This window comes from Strix aluco, chromosome 2 (assembly GCF_031877795.1).
Source record: "Strix aluco isolate bStrAlu1 chromosome 2, bStrAlu1.hap1, whole genome shotgun sequence".
NCBI classification, from domain to species: domain Eukaryota; kingdom Metazoa; phylum Chordata; class Aves; order Strigiformes; family Strigidae; genus Strix; species Strix aluco.
In genome coordinates this window covers 34,481,762-34,500,214 of record NC_133932.1, presented here as the reverse complement: position 1 = coordinate 34,500,214, position 18,453 = coordinate 34,481,762, and the positions used below count along the sequence as shown (strand labels likewise).

At 40.5% G+C, this 18,453-nt stretch overlaps 1 protein-coding gene across 6 annotated transcripts; it reads right to left on the bottom strand.

Moving 5' to 3' along the window:
- Positions 1-286: 286 nt before the first annotated feature.
- On the bottom strand, positions 287-17,821 carry IFNAR2 (interferon alpha and beta receptor subunit 2). Of its 6 annotated transcripts, none has more exons than XM_074814245.1 (10): positions 17,706-17,821; positions 16,396-16,630; positions 14,448-14,544; positions 11,116-11,157; positions 10,675-10,804; positions 10,338-10,501; positions 7,851-8,023; positions 6,203-6,365; positions 5,640-5,758; positions 287-1,679 (listed from the first exon to the last, which is right to left on the bottom strand). In XM_074814245.1, the coding sequence occupies exons 3-10, from the start codon at positions 14,488-14,490 to the stop codon at positions 990-992; spliced, it is 1,524 nt and encodes a 507-aa protein (XP_074670346.1). In that variant the 5' UTR covers positions 14,491-14,544; positions 16,396-16,630; positions 17,706-17,821; the 3' UTR covers positions 287-989. The 6 variants fall into 6 exon arrangements, with proteins under 6 accessions (XP_074670346.1, XP_074670345.1, XP_074670347.1 ...); XM_074814244.1 differs by having other exon boundaries at positions 16,396-16,635; positions 17,706-17,804; XM_074814246.1 differs by having other exon boundaries at positions 5,640-5,734; positions 16,396-16,635; positions 17,706-17,804.
- Positions 17,822-18,453: the final 632 nt, after the last annotated feature.

Sequence of the window (18,453 nt, the reverse complement as noted above, 5' to 3'; positions counted from 1 at the left end):
TTACACCTACTTCGTTCTTCACAGTAGTGCGGCAGCAGAATACATTCCAGCACCTCAGAAATGCCTTGGCTATCCTGACCAAAAGAATGACTGCCACCCATGGCAGCCAGAAACTGCTTGTGGGCAGAAAAGCAATAACTAAGGAGATCAACACAAGGTGAAGAAAGTTGGTATTTTCAGCTATGTGATACCTAAAAGCCTTCCCATAAGGAGTGAATTCTTAGCAGGCTAACTCATGCAGCTTTTCAAAGGCGTGTAGGAGCCACAGTAAAAATTCAGACAGGGATATGAAAATTTTTTTTATGAAGCCCAAATGTTAAACTGTACACTTTTAAATGCAGTAACTTTTAAATGTCAAAAGATTTTTTAGAAGTGTAATATTCAATAATTGTACAAAATTATATTAAAAATTATAAAAAGGTGAACTGAATGACTTGATTCATAGTGAGAGGAACTCTCTTGTAAGGTGAGCATTCTTATCTCTGTCTCCATTATTTCACTTGATCAGCTTTCTCTACACAAATGTAGAAATCAGTTCACTGACTTGAATACAGCAAACCATCCAGCAAAACAGGTTTCAGAGTAATCCATCAACAGAGCTAAAGAATACAAAAAATAAAATTTAAAAAGTGGTCTGGTTGAGAGACCAGCCACTCACAGCTTCCTATACTGCAAACTACCTTCTCACTTGTAACAGCTAAAAGGTATACTTCACTATCAAACTGCAAAAATGAAAGAACTACTCTTTCCGCTGCATCTGAACAGTCATTTTTGTTTCCCTGTGGATAATCCAACCTGAACTATACCTGGAACAACCTGGAGAGATCAGAGAAATATTTGTTAAAAATGAGCATTGAATATTTTCAGTGTTCAGGCATACTCACTGAATGTTAAAGAAAGGAAAAGACAAGATTTGTATGTTGAGTCCAGAAACAGAAGTTGGACAATATCGATTCATGTGTTATAAGGTAACAGTGGTTCTCACTTATTCATCTTCTTATGTATTCAGTTTTTTGGTCTGTATCTGAATCTGACGAGTCATGTTCATCAGAAGACTGAGAGGAATTTTGCCATTCATGAGAGCTGTTAGGACAGTGTGGTTTCTGCACACTTTCTGTGTCACCCAGGAGTTTTGCTTCAAAAGCATGAGTACATTGCCAGTCAACTGCATCTTCTTGGGAAGAAAGAAGAGCTGCAGAACTATCCAAGTTCTCTTCAGAGGTTCCCAACATCACAGTTTTTAGGTTAATGGTAAAGCAAGCACTGTTCCTTCGCCTAGAAGAATAGTTACAATTTACCTCAGAGAAAGGATTAAGTAACTCACTGCTTGTATGTCTGTCTTCGTCAATGTCCAACTCATGATCTTCAAAATCTTCTTGTTCAGTGTCTGGATTTTCACTTGCCTGGCTGCTGCTGTCATCACGCATACTATTTGCGGAGTACTGCACAAATACATTAGGCGTGTCAGAGGAATGAGGTGCTCTACTTATGATATCACGCCTTGTATAGTCATGATTACTTATGGCATCACTGTCACTGTCATCGCTGTCATCTTCATCACTGACACCACCACTGGATTCATTTGCCTTTTTTTTAACCTCTTTGTAAATGATCTCTACAGAGGCTATTTTTTCAGATTCAAATGTGCAAGGTGAATAGGCTAATGTCCTGATGAATACCTAAAAGAGCAAAGTGAATTAAAAATATCAGCCAAATTTGCACACACAGAGAGAAAAACGTGAAAAAAATACCCCCAATCATGAGATTGTCAAACAAATGATTCATTCTGCACCACATTTTTGGCTTTTTCTTCAGAGTTCAGGGCATCTAGGATTGGTCCCCCTTCCCCACTCCTGTAAACATGACAGCCTTCACTACAAATCAAGGCACGCAGCATTGGACAGCCTCAAAGAAATGACACTAGCGCCAAGCAGTGTCAGGTATGAAATGTTTTAATTCTAATGTTTGAGATATCTTTCTAAGACTAAAAGCTTATTTTAGAAATACACCTTAAACCTGAAGTCAGTCTTGCAACTCTCTATTAGCTCTTGCAGTTACCATGCAAAAGAGAAGCCCTACATGGATGATCAGTTTTAACGTCCTTTAGAAACATACCATTTGAAGCAATGAACTCCATAACATCCTAAGTCCCATTTTCTCAGTTTTAGTCTGCACTTCTGAGGATTACTGAATATTGGAAGCATTGGGGAAAAGTGTTGGAAATAAAAAAAAATTAACCTTAGACACTACCTGGCAAAGTCATGTTCAGCAGTCTTAGGGATATGAAGGTAATGACATAGCAATAAAGAGAAACATGAGGAAAAGTCTTAGAAAAAAGTTGATACCAATCTGCTCTGGATATGTTTGCAGAAAATGGAAAATATTTATGCTGAAAAATTCCATAATGTAAAAGAAGTCAGAAACTATTTTAAAAAAAAAAGCAAGCATAGATGGATAGAAACAAGTCCCAAGAACCTTATTTTTGCTTGAAATTTAGTGGCAGTTCAGCCTCTTCTATTAAAATAAAAAATTAGCTGGCTCAGGACTGGCTTCTTCAAGTTCTAAAACATGACACTTGATCACAGAAAAAGTCAAAGAAAGATTATTCGAAACAGTGGAACAATTTGAGTGATATATTACCATTCTTTCTTCCTTAATCATGGACTTTTTTGCCAATCACTGTATGTGACTCCTGAGAATACCTTAGCATTTGGAAGGTAACGCAGGTACTGTTTGCCTTGTGTACATGCCACTCCGTCCCCCTAACCCCACCCCGAGTAAGTTTTCTTCCAGAGCTATATTGTTTCTTTTCTTTTCCTTACCGTTTTGTTTTCATCCAACTCCAATAGAGTTGGGTAGATTTTGACAGCCTGGTCCAGGAGTTACTTTCCAAGATACTATGCTAGCTCTAGATTTTGGCAGAGATAACTTGCATACGAATGTGCTTTTTTTCCTACTAAGTGTTCTACTATCAGGCATCCTTTTCACTAATGCCTGTTTATAACAGAGTACAGTAATAAATCATTACTGAGACTGAAGAAGGATGACAGACATCAGGCCACCCAGAAAAGTGACCCCGAATTTTGCTAGTAACAGTTCTGGAACTAACAACTAGGAAACTTTTCTGGCAGGGACATATCCACACATAACTGCATCCCCATCTATGGTATAGGATACCTGTGGAACTGGAAGGTTGGGGACATGCAAGGTATATCTGAGTTCAGTAAAGAGGACTTTTCTTTTGACTGAGAAGTTACTGTTGACATTACAAAGCAGACTCAGGTTTCCTGAGAAACAACATGCTTTAAAGACTGTTTCCTCACATCTCTACAAAGGGCTTTGATGGTCTGTCCTTTGTCTCCTTGTTGAGGTGAATTGAGAGTAAGTTCTTATTTGTTGTGGGTGAGATCATTTCCAACAACCATCCAGATCTGCTCTTACCAGGCTGCTGAACTTTTATTTCTAGCACTTCTCACATGCTATCCTTGACTCCTTTTGTGGACAATAACCATGAAGTGTAGCTTTAGAAAAAAAAAAAAGTCTTAGAATGCTAACAGTAACTCTTTTCTTCTCCAGATGTGACTAAATGATCACATCTTTTGGGGATAATGAGACCAAAACTCCCAACTCTAGGCCATTTTTGTGCATCTCTACAGAACAATACCTTGTGCTGGTTTTGGCTGGGATAGAGTTCATTTTCTTCACAGTAGCTGGTATGGGGCTATGTTATGGATTTGTGCTGGATACAGTGTTGATAACACAGGGGTGTTTTAGCTGTTGCTGAGCAGTGCTTACACAGAGCCAAGGCCTTTTCTGCTTCTCACCCCACCCCACCAGCGAGGATGCTGGGGGTGCACAAGAAGCTGGGAGGGGGCACAGCCGGGACAGCTGACCCCAACTGACCGAAGAGATATCCCATATCATATGGTGTCATGCTCAGCATGTAAAGCTGGGGGGAAGAAGAAGGAACAGGGGAACGTTCAGAGTGATGGCGTTTGTCTTCTCAAGTCACCGTTACGTGTGATGGAGGCCTGCTTTCCTGAAGATGGCTGAATGCCTGCCTGCTGATGGGAAGGGGTGAATGAATTCCTTATATGACTTTGCTTGTGCACACAGATTTTGCTTTACCTACTAAACTGTCTTTATCGCAACACATGAGTTTTCTCACTTTTACCCTTCCAGTTCTCTTCCCCATCCCACTGCGGGGAGTAAGCGAGTGAGTGGCTGCATGGTGCTTAGTTGCCAGCTGGGGTTAAACCATGACGTACGCCCATACCCAACTGGGTCTTAAAGCTACCTTTCGTCTTTGCAGCTTGCCTTCCTGTGGAAACGTGATAAAGAAAAGACTTTGAAGGCAAGCTTAAAATTTTTGCTTTTAGTTGTAGAATCTCTCAAAATGCCTTTAAACTCCAGTAACCAGGGACCTGGCTAAACTATCCTCAAATCTTCAGGGAATGCTCTGATTTTTTTGTATAATAAATGGAAAAATATTATAGGGGTAATAATTGGTTTTATTCTTAGAGACAAGTATGATGCTGCAGGGTGAAATAAGGGAGGTAAAATGTGCCAGAAACTGCTTGATAAGGATACACATTACTCCTGAATGTTTTCAGAGCATCCTTCTTGGTGGAGAACAGGTCTTCTCCCTGTGCACTTTACTTCAGAACTGGAGAAGGTTTTTTGTTTTGGAGTTATTGCCCTGGCTCAGGTAGTAGAATAAATCTGTCTACTATAGGAAGGATTTACACATAAGGTAATTTTCAAAGGGCAAGGGGTTAATTGTCCTATGCTGGGTGGTCTGCTGTAGGACCTAGCCTGCTTCTGTGTAACATAAAGAGTTCATTTAAAGTTACTTTGTGGGGGATTTCCCCTCCGCTACTGCTTACCCCCTCTAACTTCATAGAACAGCCCAGGCTGGAAGTGAGCTCGAAAGATCATCTGGTCCAACCTTTCAGGGGAGAGAGAGCCTAGATGAGATTCTCTAGCACCCTGTCCAACCACATACTGAAAACCTGCAGTGATGGCGACTATCATCCTTGGGGAGGTTGTTCCAGTGATTGATTGTTCTCACTGTAAAAAACTTCTTTCTTAAGATGAAAGCTTTCATAGTACAACTTGTACCCATTGTCCCTTGTCTTGAGAGCCTGTCCTGTGTGTAGCTGCTCTTTAAGTACTGAAATACGGTAATGAGGTACCCCCTGAGCCTTCTCTTCTCCAGGGAGAAGAGACCTAACTCCTTTAGTCTTTCTTCACAGGGCAGGTTCTCCAGCCTTTTGTTCATCTTCATGGCCCTCCTCTGGACCCTCTCCAGGCCGTCAGCATCTTTCTTGCACTGTGGCAACCAGAACTGGACACAATACTCCAGGTGCAGCCTGACAAGCACCAAGTAGGGTGGGATGATCACATCTCTGTTAGTAACTTGTCACAGAAGTAGCAAGAAATGGTTTTGAAAAATAAAAAAATATCTGTTCCGCAGAACAGACAAGATTTAGCAGCCTATAGACTATCTTTAACATAGGTAAACAGCAAATTAAAACATGTAGGTATGTAACTTGCACCTAGTGTGCAGGATTAGAAATTTCAGATGGTAAACTTCCTCCTCCCAGACAGAAAGGTTAAATACGGGAATTATTACATACCAAGGTATGTGGAAGTGATTTTTTTTGAAGAATATAACCTCCTGCATGCATACACTTCAGGGCACCAGCTAACACCAGTGAAAAACATACAGCACCTGCAATTGTAACTGTATGATAATCTGCAAGCGAAAAAACCCAAACAAATAAACATACGTGAATGAAGTTTCCAATGACCACATTTTGTATTTCACATTCAGAACAGCTATTTAGAATCACAGAATAATTTTGGTTAGAAGGGACCTCTGGAGGTCATCTGGTCCAAAGTCAAAACAAGACCAAATCTCAAATTAGATTCAGGAATTAAAAAAAAAAAATGCCGTTTTTGGTAACTATTTATGCAGTTAGTGGAGATTTGTATGGCTCACAAGAATAACAATAGATTTGTAGCCCCAAAGCAGATGGGGTTTTATATTTCACTTATAAATCCCCACAACATTTATCACTTGGAAGGTACTTCCTCTCTTATTATTTTTAGGATTGACTTGTAAATCTTCCTATATAAAAAGCAAATACTTGCACATAATCAAGTCAGACAATCCATTCCTGCACCACAGCATAGTTACCTTGTTGAGCTACAGCATCTGTAGTTACACATTTCCAGGCTGATGGGATGCAATGTTTGTTCAGAGATGCAGTGACCATAACAGACACACAGTAATTTCTATTTGGATACAGTTCTTCAATGACAGTACTAAAAATTTCTTTAGTGGTTTTCTCATGTGGCCTCTGCCATGAAAGACAACGTTTTAAAAGTTAGCTATTTACCTAAAAAGAGATCCCCAGCCACTGATAAAATATTATGGCTATTTCAGAGAAACACAGTAGCATGTGAAACTGCAAAAACTGACACAGTAATTCAGTGATTTCCCTAGGCAACTGCTTCATCTCTAGTTCTAGCTGATGTCAAGATGCCTACCTTACGCCTGTTTGTGAAATATCGTTATTATCAAAGACAATCCCTCTCCAACTGTTGGTCACTATATATCCCCTTGAAGTAGCCTCACATAGATTCTACAGATATGAAACTGCAAGTGATATTTTGATTCAGAAATCGGGGAAAAATATCCTGGGCAAGCAAGCTGTGGTCCTTCTTCCATGGCAGAATAAGTTAGAGAGATTAAATTCCCAACAGATACCTGTCTGACCTGCTGTTCAAAGCTTCCAGTACAGGCAGTCCATGTGCTAGTTAGACAAGTTATTACAGTGCTTTGCCAGCCCAGGGTTTAATGTGACTCTTGATGTTTAACCAAAAGTCTGCACAACTGCTGATTTCACTGGTTTTGGTCACAGTGAATGGTTTATTTCCTCCTTTTCTATAGTAAATGTTTACATACTCAGAGACTCTGGTCTCTAACTGTGCTTTGCTTGCTTACACTAAGCAGTCCCCTATTATTCCAGCATTTCCTCACAGGATCATGTGTTAGGATCCCCCCCAGTCCTCACTGTTCCTTTCTGGATTCTGCTCAACTGGTCCATGATTTTTCTGAACCCCATACTACTACAGGGTAGGTGGGCTTTATAAATACTGAGTATGTAAAAATATAATTTTTTTTTTTATCTCTCAGCAACAGGCAAGTCATGTTTAGCTTGTAATATTATAGAATGCTCTTGTCCTTTCTGGCAAAACTGCTGCCTGTGTAGCTGTTACTTACACACAGACAATTATTATTAAGCGTTATGCCTTGCATTGGTCCTTACTGAATAATGTCCTAATATTTTAAGATTTTTTTCTCCATTTCGTGAGGATCATTTTAAGTTCTAATCATGCCTATCTACCTTTCTATTTCAGCATACCAAAAACCCCACCAAATTAAATGGTACCAGACCCAGAATAGGCTGTTTCAGAAACTGATACATTTTTCCAGTTTGACAGAAAACTACTGAACTGCTTTCTGAACATATGTTCCTATCAGCTGTGCATACCCCTGCTAGTAGTTTCTGCTAAACTGTCTTTTCCTTTTCTACCCAGAGAATAATCACTTGAACCAGTGCCCTGTGCTTTATTTCAAGTAAGGATATAGGACAACTAGTATCCCTCCTCCAGGCCTGCTACTCTGCAGTAAAAGAAAGCTAAGATTATATTGGTCATTCTCTTTGTTTTCTTTTAAGTATCTTCTATTCACATATTTGCTTCTGTGAATCTGCTAACCATCAGAGCCATTTTATGTTTTCTGTATTTCTCCCCTAAAGCTCAAACAAAAAAGTCTTTACCTTATGCTCTCCATCGGGTGTTTTCAGTGTTATACCATAATCAAGCTCTTTATATATATCAGTTAAAGACAGTAACTTTCCATTTTGTGTGAAGTGAGAGGTTGGCAGCTTTATGGTGACATTTATGCAGTTTAGACAGGAACTGATATTAACTTCTGGTGGTCCCAGGAGTGCTATTGAAAAAAAGAAAGAGGAAAAAAAAATGATGGAAAAAATATACACTATGTATTCAGTACCGGTTCTATTTCGGTGATAGATATATAGCTGACTAATCAGATTCCAGAGTATGTTACTGTTGTAAATCCACAAGACCTTGCAATGTTTAAATTTCACAGTCAAACGATCTTTTCCCACATTACTAGATTTTAAAAACAGAAAGCAGTGGTGGGGTTGGAAGAAGCAGAAAGGTGACAGAGGCTTTGCATCAGCTCCACAGAGATGTGAGCTTTTAATCTATTTGAGAGGAAAGCTGAGGTTAATGTATAGGAAAAGCTGATTACTTTCTTGCTCATCATCATCTTCTAGTCACTCTCTGGAAGGAATCTTCGTAGAAATTCATTGGTGTGCAGTCCTGTACATATTCATGCTGGTTGCAAGGAAAGCTATAGGTCTAACTTGACAGCTGAGCTCCAAAGACTAAAAACTCTACTGACAGTAGGACAGAGGACCTAGTGAAACATAGTTATGCTTCTGTGAGACTTCCATTGAGTTCAAAGTAATCTCTCAAGTTCAGGTCCTCAGAAAATGTATGTTTGAAGAGCCAAGCATACTAATTGTCTCCTCTCTCCAAAACTACACATCCATCAATATCAGAGGAACTTCCGTAGTGAATCAAGCCTAAGACCTTCTTTCCTCAAACACAGGAAAAAAATAGGAATGTTGGAAAATGGCATGAGAACAAACTATCTCCGTAATCCTCCATTTCTGTGTAGTACATTGGCAGGGGAAAAGACATGAAAAGTTTGCATTCACTTTTGTCTTTTCCAGTACAGTTTGACTGGTTTACAAAGCGCTGCAAAATTCAGAAAAGCAATATATATTTGCTAACTACTTCTGTTCCTGAAATAGGGTAGAAAGCTAAAAAAAAAGCTTAATACTTAAAACAAATGTGAGCTTTCATCTACTTTCAAACAGGAAAGCATGTCCTAGTCAAATGGTTGCACACTTACTCCTTTCTCATCTTTTGTTTTAACTTACAAATAAACATTAGCTTAAATCTGGTTACAGTTAAATGCGGTTGTTCTCTTGGCTCTTTGTTGTGAAGCCTTTCTGTCTTTGCTCAAATCTGTCTGTCAACAGAGGTGAGATTCCACCGTAGGTATTCAATGGTAGATATCAACTACACCCAGTAGGGAAATAGAATATTGATTCTTTCCTATTCAGGTACTGTAAAACAAGAAAAGACTACAGGTTCATCCAAGTCCTGTGTGTTGGAAAACATGACTACACTCAATTGCTTATGGTTTGAACTAGAGAACTACTAGCAAAACATACAATTTCAATTTACAAATTGCCAGTGATGGACAATCAGTCAGAGCACCTGACAGTTTGTTCCAGTAGTCAATTCAAAATATGTCTCTTGTTCCTAGCTAAAGCTTACCTAGCTTCAGCTTTCATTCAGGGCACACTGTTACACTTTGTTTACAAGACTGAAGAAGCCTGCCATCGTATTAACTAGGGGTCAATGCACCTTCTGATCTTTCTCTGTGTTAAACTAACTCTTGAAAGACTGAAGGCCTCCACCTCAGCGGGATGTTCTCAAATCCTTCAGTTATCCTTGTGGTTATTCTTCCCATCCCCTCCAATTTTTCATCATTTCTGAGACTATAAGTGGACACAGCAGTGGCTACCTCTGTGCTGAATTCAGAGGTTAACACGACCTATTTCTCCTCCGTAGTCCTCCAGTTGCTCCTTCATCTCTGTCTCCGTTACTTCAAAACTGAACACTAAGCACAACTAAGGGTAAAGCCACCTCTGACAGTAGAAGATGTTACAGCTAATAAGCATCTTTCAGCAAGGAAAGGAAAAAGAGCACGTTGATGAACAAACAAGTAAATCTCTTGCCCTACGCCTAGTGCAGACATGGTCTTTCTTTAACTCTTAACATTGTTTTTATGTCTTCAAGTAGTCAGTATGTGGGGGGTTTTTTGAGTTATGTATCTTATGCACTTAAGAGATTTTTACTTTGTGCTCGTCAATGCTTAACACGATGCTACTTCCTCTATATTTATAGATATATATTTTATTTCAAAACCAGAGCCTCGTCCATTTATGAGAACTACTGTAGCCACTAATTTTAGAAAGCTATCTATATATTTTATGTCTTGTAACTGGTATGTGATAGATTATATATGTAATATTCTTTTATATAAAGGAATAAGCTACTGACCAAGTTAGTTTGGAGTATCTTACTGTAAAAAGATAGCAGAATATCATTTATACATCAGCTAAACTACTAAAATGAGCAGATGCAGACCGAGAACTTACTGTCACTAGATGGCGTAAAACGAAGTACAGAAGAATTGAATACTTCGGTTCCTATGAAGCTCTGAACAAATACATAATACTCAGTGAAATACTCTTCAAAATCATCTGTCAGATTACAGGAGAGTTGTGTAATATTTGAACAATGTTTAGCAGCCTTCCAGTTCCTGTAAATCAAAAGAAGTTAAAACAAGATCAAAATAATCTATCTGGATTCTCTGATACAAGAAAGCACGGGTGGGGAAGCATTTCTGAGCAGAAAAACAAACAAAAAATACTAAGGCTGGGGTTTTCGAGTCAATAAACATTGAAAGTAAAATCTGTGTCTTGTAAGACTTGCCTGTGGTCAGTGTACAGCACACGATAGTATGTTGGCATAGTTGGATCACTTTTTGGCTGCCAGGACAAAATGTGCTGAAAATTACAAGACTCCATTTGTAGGTTGTGTTGTGGCCCTTCCAGAAATCTTTCTAGAAAGGGAAGAGGAAAAAAAAAAACCAAAACAACCCACCAATATGAATGGCAAACAAATGTGAGATTGCAAGAATTCTAATAAATAAACCCAACTAGAGCAGCCCAATATTTGCCCCACAATAAAGCAAGCATAGAACAGAATTCAGCACAATAGAAACACCAATGCAAAGAACTGTCCTTCTGTATTATACTTCTATTAAGTTCTTTACTCAAGAAGCATGATGTTTTAAGATGATGCTTGGTAAGAATACGCAAGTTTTTTGAACAGTGTTAGGAAAAGCATTTGAAAGACAACAAAAACTCTTACCAGGCAAGCTGCTACAAGCTGTAGACAGAATGCTGATGTACACTGGAAAATGAAACTATGTATTAACACATTTGTATGTCTATAATATCTGATTATTAGCTTACTACTGGCAATATTAATTTGCAACCATTAGAGACAATACTTGGTATTCCCTCAGTGGAACTATTTATTTCTTTCACATCTTCTTCCTACTGCTTTACCCTTCCCTCCTTCCTCAGAGTATGGAATGTCCCCTTCCAACCTCTGTCATTAATTCAAGGCTCCTAGGAGTCAGTTCTTTGATAACTACACTGTGGTTCAGGCTTACACGGATCCCTGCCAGATGAGGTTCAAGACTCAGTGTGAATAAACGTACTGAAGATGTTGTTACCAAACATTGTCTTAGAGGATTCTGACTATATTTCAGGTAGCTCACTGTCTATTAAACACCATTTTAAGTCATGACAAGGATCTTAAAACTGGTCTGGGAAAAGACACTATTACTGCTTGAAGAACCTTCATAGATGTCCTTCTTTGCTATATGTGGGGAGCCCTCAAGGCCGTAGTTTTAACAACTTCAGTATATTACTCACTGTCTTCAGCCAGCTAACTCCTGTAACTCCCTATTTCAGGGTCTATTTTGTAACTACCTCTCTATTTTGTGCCCTGTTTCTGTAACATTCCCCTGTGGGTGTTTAACTCTACAGCATTCTATGCCTGCAAAAGAAAAGCAAAAAAACACCAACAGATGCTGCAATACTTCTCCTGTCACAGGGCACGCTTAAGGTCACATTCAGCCTGCCAGTCAGGCCTACTGCCTGAGTAATCTCTTGAATCCAGCCTTCTTGCAGATCCTGATGTTCTAGAGGTTCCCACATCTTCTTGTATAACCTCTGTAAGACTGTTCGTTCATCCAGATTCTCACTGTATCCAGAATTCTTTTCCCTGACGAACCCAGCCTTGAATCATTCCTATCTTTTCAGCATGGTGCTTCAAGACACTCTTGAAATTATTGTTCTAACCCTTCTAACTTTTTTCTCAAGTTCCTTTAGCTCCCTTCTGCTTTCCAAGTACAACAAACATAAACTTCCTGTCCTCATTTTAAAAGGATTTTGTGGCCTATCCTCCTACAGATGAGATGACAATTCCCATACTCAGTTGGCCAAAGAAGTTACTAGTTTAATTTCAAACATGCATACTTTAGACAAACTCCATGGAAATATCTGCAAAATTACTTAATTATTTTCCCTAAAACTTTTCTCCATGAACCCTCTTTTGTCTCTACACCTAAACCCTCTTTGCAAAAATATGACAATACCCAAAACATCACTGGCCTGCTACCTCTGTTGAACTGTGCTGATTAATACTGTCTTAACATGTCCTTTTATTCTCACCTCACTTAGAATTGTAACTTCTGTAGCATGAGGAATGTCTTTGACTTTACATTTGTACAGCAACTAATGCAGTAGCACTCTGGCCCACAACTGAGGTTCTCAGGGGCCACACTATGACAAACAATACAACAGAACTACTTGATGTGTCAACAAGATGTGCCACGGTAAGAATGACCGTGAAAAGAGAAAAGAAGTCTAGGACATACCTCATAAAAAATTAAGACAATCTTTATGAAGATCTACAAATAATGGATAGGACAGGACTATCGCAGAATGGCTGAGGTTTGAAGGGACCTCCGGAGGGCATCAGGTCCAACCCCTATGTGAAACACAGTACCAGAACACATATTCCTGCTAAAGTAGAGGGGATTCAGAACAGCAGTGAGTCAGTGGGAACTGTCCAGTCCCAGACACACTGTGAGAAATTCCTAATGGGATTAATGCAGTTATTTTATGATCCTTGTCTACTTTTGCAGAGAGTACTGGAAAAAGAAAGGAGAAATTTCCTACTCCATTAAAGAGATAGCTGCACATAATCTTTATGGCTGCAGAGAAGTGCCTTAAAACTTGCCCTTTAGTTAGTAGTGGCACACACAGAAGCACACACAAATACACTTGGGCACCTAAGTTTGCTGAAATCATTTGGAATGGGCACTTAGCCAAGCATCTCTTACAAATCTGGCTCTTTGGACATCTGTCTCACAAAAATTAAATTATGCTCCCAGCACTCCTTCTGAAATTGGACTCAGAGACATTAAGCAACTTGAGTCACACGTGCAGCAAATTTGTATTTCCACAAGACAGAAAACTCATCTCTCTGAAGCTTCATTTTACCATTCAAACGACAGAGATCCTCTCTCTTGTACATCTTCCTTTTGCTCTCATTATTCTACATTATTACTGAATAATAAACATCTCCTTAGGGAAGTGCAGTTAAAAGTAGAACAACTGATTTCCTGCCCTATAGTAACAGCTCACCTATCTGGAAAAAACAACCAGTGAGTATGAATAACAAAGCAATATTTTGCTATTCTTTACCTGAATACAAGCTCAGATTTGTAACAATTTGTGGCAGGAATTCTCCCTTCTCCCAAAAGGCACATTAAAGCTATTCCCATTACAGAAACAGATAGTGTCAGTGCACAGACTCTATTAATGACACACTTCCTTGGAGCAAGCTGTTCAGATTAGGAGATGCAAACAGTCTTTTGCCATTCTCTCTTCTGCCAGCCACCTCACATGTGTCAGCTGTCTTGCTGATGTATTTCTTGTTGACAGAAATGTTCTTCTATTCTGTTCATATCTGTGACTTTTAAATGCCTCTCCCCTATCAAAATCAAATTCCGTTCATCTGGAGTTCCATACTGCCTTCCTTTGAACTTTGTTTCAACAAACATGTTTAGCAACAATAGCTAAATTTTGTAGGTTACACTCTTACAAAAGAGACACAGACAACAACAAAAAAATCTTAAGACCAAATAACTGGGAAAATAAAGACTGGAAAAATAAAGATGGTCTGTAAACTGAATGGGGAATCTTCTTTGCCATCTTATCCTTTCTACTGAATTGAATGATCCTATCAAAAGAGTTTCTCACTACAACTACAGCTCAGCCAACAAACTATGTTTGCTGTGCCTGCTAATCCAGAAACTAAGAACTGCTGAAAAAAATTAAAATAAGCAATGAAAACCAACACATCCAAGTAAGAGTTCACCAGACATTTAGAGAGGCAGAATGCAGCATGCTGTTTCAAAGCATTTCCTTCTCATGGGAAAATCATGGTTTATGTATAGAATGGAGTACGTAGAATATAATACACTAGATTCTTGATTCTGTGAATTACTCCAAGGAGAGCTCTATAATAAGATGATGGTATCTTACTTCAGTAACTCAGGAGAAGTGTTAGTGAAAAGTTAGCAGTACTACTCCTCTTACAATACAAAGGTACAGGCAACTTACCAAGTTGATAAAAACGCATTGGTCCATCCATCAGTGTTTCCATAGTGATTAAGAAATATAACCTACTGACTGTAAAATAAACATTTTGCTTCTGTGCCTGCAAATACATTAAAAATAACACATTCAGCAAATTATGTTAGTAAATTACTTGCAAGTAAACCGAGGTTTATGTACAGAGTTATTTTAAGCTCTTCCAATGTTTGGAGGGAGGCAGTGGTACTGAAACAGTTACTGCTGGCGGGGGAGGGGCAAGGATTCTCAGATTAGACAGGCAATTTCATGACAACAGCACTTTCCTTTTTTCACACAGAAAGGCTTCTTACCATTTCAAATAAGTATAGTCACTGTATAATTATTTGTATTAATTTTGCATGAAAATAGCATCTGAAAATTCTATGCCACTCACTCCAATTTATTAAATACAATGAAAATAAACATTGCTTGGCTTTATTTGAAATAGTACAAGAACTCATCACTGTTGTAAAAAATGTTTCCAGAAAGAGTAGATCAAGAGGGAGGTTAGAAGAAAAACAATTATAAAATTATTAATTATAAGGAAGTTATGAAGTTTATGTTACCTTTTTTAAAATACGTAAGATCTATTAAAATACTCCCTCTCATCGATGTTATTATTTTACTCTATTTATTATCCTCATGGCATTAATATTCACAGGATCTGATTTTGAATAACAGGAAAAGTACTAAGGAACAAGTGTGAATCTATAGACAGCTAGGCGAGGGTATAACTATTTCCAAATAATTTTCTCTTCAGGTTTAATACAAATAATTTTTTTTTTAATTTAAAATGATTTTAAAATACAACTTAAATTCTTTTCTCTGCAAAACAAACATCCTTTAAAATTCAAAATCATGACAAAGCATACTATGGTCAAACCTAACACAGTATGTTAAAATCAGATGAATTAAAAATACCGTTATCTGAGATGTCAATCTTCCTCTGCTCAAAGTTTTAGCATGACTATAGAAAGTCACATAATTCCACAAAGGGAAGAAGATTCTTTTCACTTCAGTTTGGTTCATTTCATTCATTCAACCATGAGGAATATTTAGGTGATATAAAATACCAGTCTTCCTCTTTTCAATCAAATTATAAGTGATGAATAAGAAGATAAGATTTACTAGTTACAAAATCTTTATCGCCGATATCGGCAAACCAGAAAGCAATTAAGTCACACATATCTATCAAGTCCATTTAGTTTTAGCACTAGTGAATGTGACAGAAGACAAAATAATTTGATTTTCTCATTCAGATCAATCTTACAGATTACACAAGCAGAAAAAAAAATATTTCTATTTCAACAAGATTACTGGCTTTGTTCAGAAGTCACGCAGAAACCTAATGCCAAACAACGTTACTTTTGCAGTCACTTTAAAGAACAGTTACACCTGCAGGATCTGATACCTCAGACTGTTCGAAATTTTCTCTTAAGGGGAAAACTTTTGAGGATCCTGAATTCACTTAACAAAATATTTCCTTTATGTCTTAATCCTTGCAATTAATCACAAGACATGTTCAAAGCACTCCATATATGGTATTATGCAATAGATTGGATTTATGTACCTTTGATCCTTGCTGTACATGCTGACATGAATAACAACTATCTCACTCTTGCAATCTGAAGAGATTCATGTATGACTCTGTATGCTGAACAACACATGTATCTTACATGATGCATATTCAAAGCAAAGTTATATGTTTAGCACCTTAGAATATATAAGAAAAATGTTACAAAACAGGTTTATATCTGAGTTTGCAGAGTTGTCTAAATCTGGATGTCCTCTGCAGATCTATCAATGCCAGTACAATTCTAGGGGAAAACCATTTCCGTCAGAACTCTGATTAGCTTTTCATACTCTTCTTCTTCAGAGTTTCGGCAATCCCTGGAGAGAAGCCACAGGAATACTAGTGAGACCAGCCCCCACTCACCTCATCAGCCTGGGCTCACAGTAACTCCCCTGGGAGCTGCCTGAAGCCCTTTGCACTTTCAAAACTCAGCTTCACACTTCCACATCATCTTAAGCGGCAGCTCATTTTTAACTGGAGTTCGGGCTGGGTTGTTTTGGATTTCCTTCCAATCAGGAAAAAAGCTGGCTTTGCAATTTTGAAAGTCACTGGCTTGTATTTCAGAAAATCTCCACATCAGTAAAGCAGAAGACACACCCTATTCTTTGAAACAAGCAGATGGTATATTTATAGAAATTTGCTTATCAGAATACTGAGAGAGACAGACAGACAGACAGACACCATGGGAGATGTTCAGGCAGAGAAGTCAGCAGAGAAATGTTCTAAACCTACACAGGTAATACAACATATGGATCAACCTTACTACTGAAAGCACGCGAACTAGGAAATGGTGCTGCGGGTTGTAATGTTACACCCACGCTCTATTTCTGGTTTTGCTGGGGAACTTTGAATGAGTTGTTTCTAAGGATATCAAACCCATTTAACCTTAATAATCCAATCCATTAACCAGAAGTCCATTTTCCCCATGCCGCCAGTGGTGCTCCTGGTGAGCGGGACATGCCCCTGGAGGAACCACGGTGGGATACGCGGCATTAAAACGTATCGACAGATGCGTCGGCCGCACTTGGTGACAACAAGCTCTGTCAGAGTCTACCGCTGGGCATTTTTCCTTACAAATTTTTTAGCCTTGAGCTACACAATTTAGTTGCATCAAAACCAGCTCCACGGGTCGCTAAGCTCAATTTTTCATTACTTACATCAAAACGAGCTACACTGCACCTCACAGACTATGGCTACGGTCAGTTTTCCCGCTGTGACATTGCCGAAGCCCCAACCCCAATAACCCGCTGGTTTCACGCGCGATTCCGCTGGTATTAACGGCAAAACGTGCTGCGGGGAACACGGATTCCGGCCCACAGCGGCCTCCGCAAGGCGCCCAGCCAAGCGCTAGCAGAGACCAGGGCCCTCCCCAGGCAATCCCGGCAGCCCACCGCAGGTCGGGAAGCCGGGCCTAGCGCCGACAGGCACCTCCCCGCGCCGAGGGAGAGGGGGGAGCACACCGCCGAGCGCGGCCAGCCCGGGCCCGGCGGCGCTTCAGGGCCGCCCCAGCCCTCGCTCCGGCTGCTCTAACGGAAGAGCTCCAACACCCACACCACAGACGGGCTCCCCGGCCCCACGGGCAGCGACCCGCTAAGGGAAAGGAGGAGGGGAGGGGAGGGGAGGGGAGGGAGCGGGGGTGGGTAGGGGGAGGGAGGCGGCCTCCCCAGCCGTACCTGGCCGCAGGCGGCGTCCCCGCGGGCCGGGCGCGGCACCGGGCGCCCATCGCTCCCCGGGGCCGAGGGAGAGGGGCCGCCCGCCGGGGCCGAGCGGCGATTGGCGGAGGGGGCGCTACGGCGCAGGGCGCGCGGCTGGCCCCGCCTCCGGCCCCGCCCCCGCCGCCCGGGCGCGAGGCTGGCGGGCGCGAGGGGACGGGGCAGTGTCCGTGTCCGTCAGGGCCGTTGGGTCCCGGCTCTGGGGCGCCGCTGCGGCCGGAGCCGGGTCTGCGCCTCGCCGGTGGGTGGAGGCTCCCCTGGCGGAGCACAGCTTCCCTCCCCGCACTCGCGGAAAGAGGTTTCTGCCCTTGTTTCACTTTCTTTTACCCGCCGCCCCACCCCAACCCCCCGGCCTTTGGTGCTCGTTGCAGTGAGGGAAGTCTCGGCGGAAAGCTGCGGCAGCGCTTCCTCCTCTTCTCCTTAGTGTGGAGGGAGCGCGGGGCTGCTAAGTGTTTCCTAAATATTGGTCTTAACGGGCACCCAAATGGGTGAGGTGTCCTCTGTCCAAGTATTTTCTGATAGCGGAAACAGCAATAACGTGGTATTAAATACAGCCTGTATCATGTCATGTGAGGGATCTTAATGAGAAAATCTTGGTACCTACCTGAGGCAGGTGAGTGGTAACAAACCAGGTGCAGTTAGTGGCCGTGTCCCGCTGCACCTGCAGCCTCACTGCATCTCCTTGTCTGTTCTGTTTCTTCACTGATGG

Bases quoted from the DNA above. Each gene is read 5' to 3' on its own strand.
- IFNAR2 (XM_074814245.1), bottom strand. From the start codon at position 14,490: ATGGAAACACTGATGGATGGACCAATGCGTTTTTATCAACTTG. The intron at 6,366-7,850 runs GTAAAGACTTTT...CTTTCATGGCAG, and splicing joins CACCCGATGGAGAGCATAAG to AGGCCACATGAGAAAACCAC. The intron at 5,759-6,202 runs GTAACTATGCTG...TTTCGCTTGCAG, and splicing joins AGATGCTGTAGCTCAACAAG to ATTATCATACAGTTACAATT.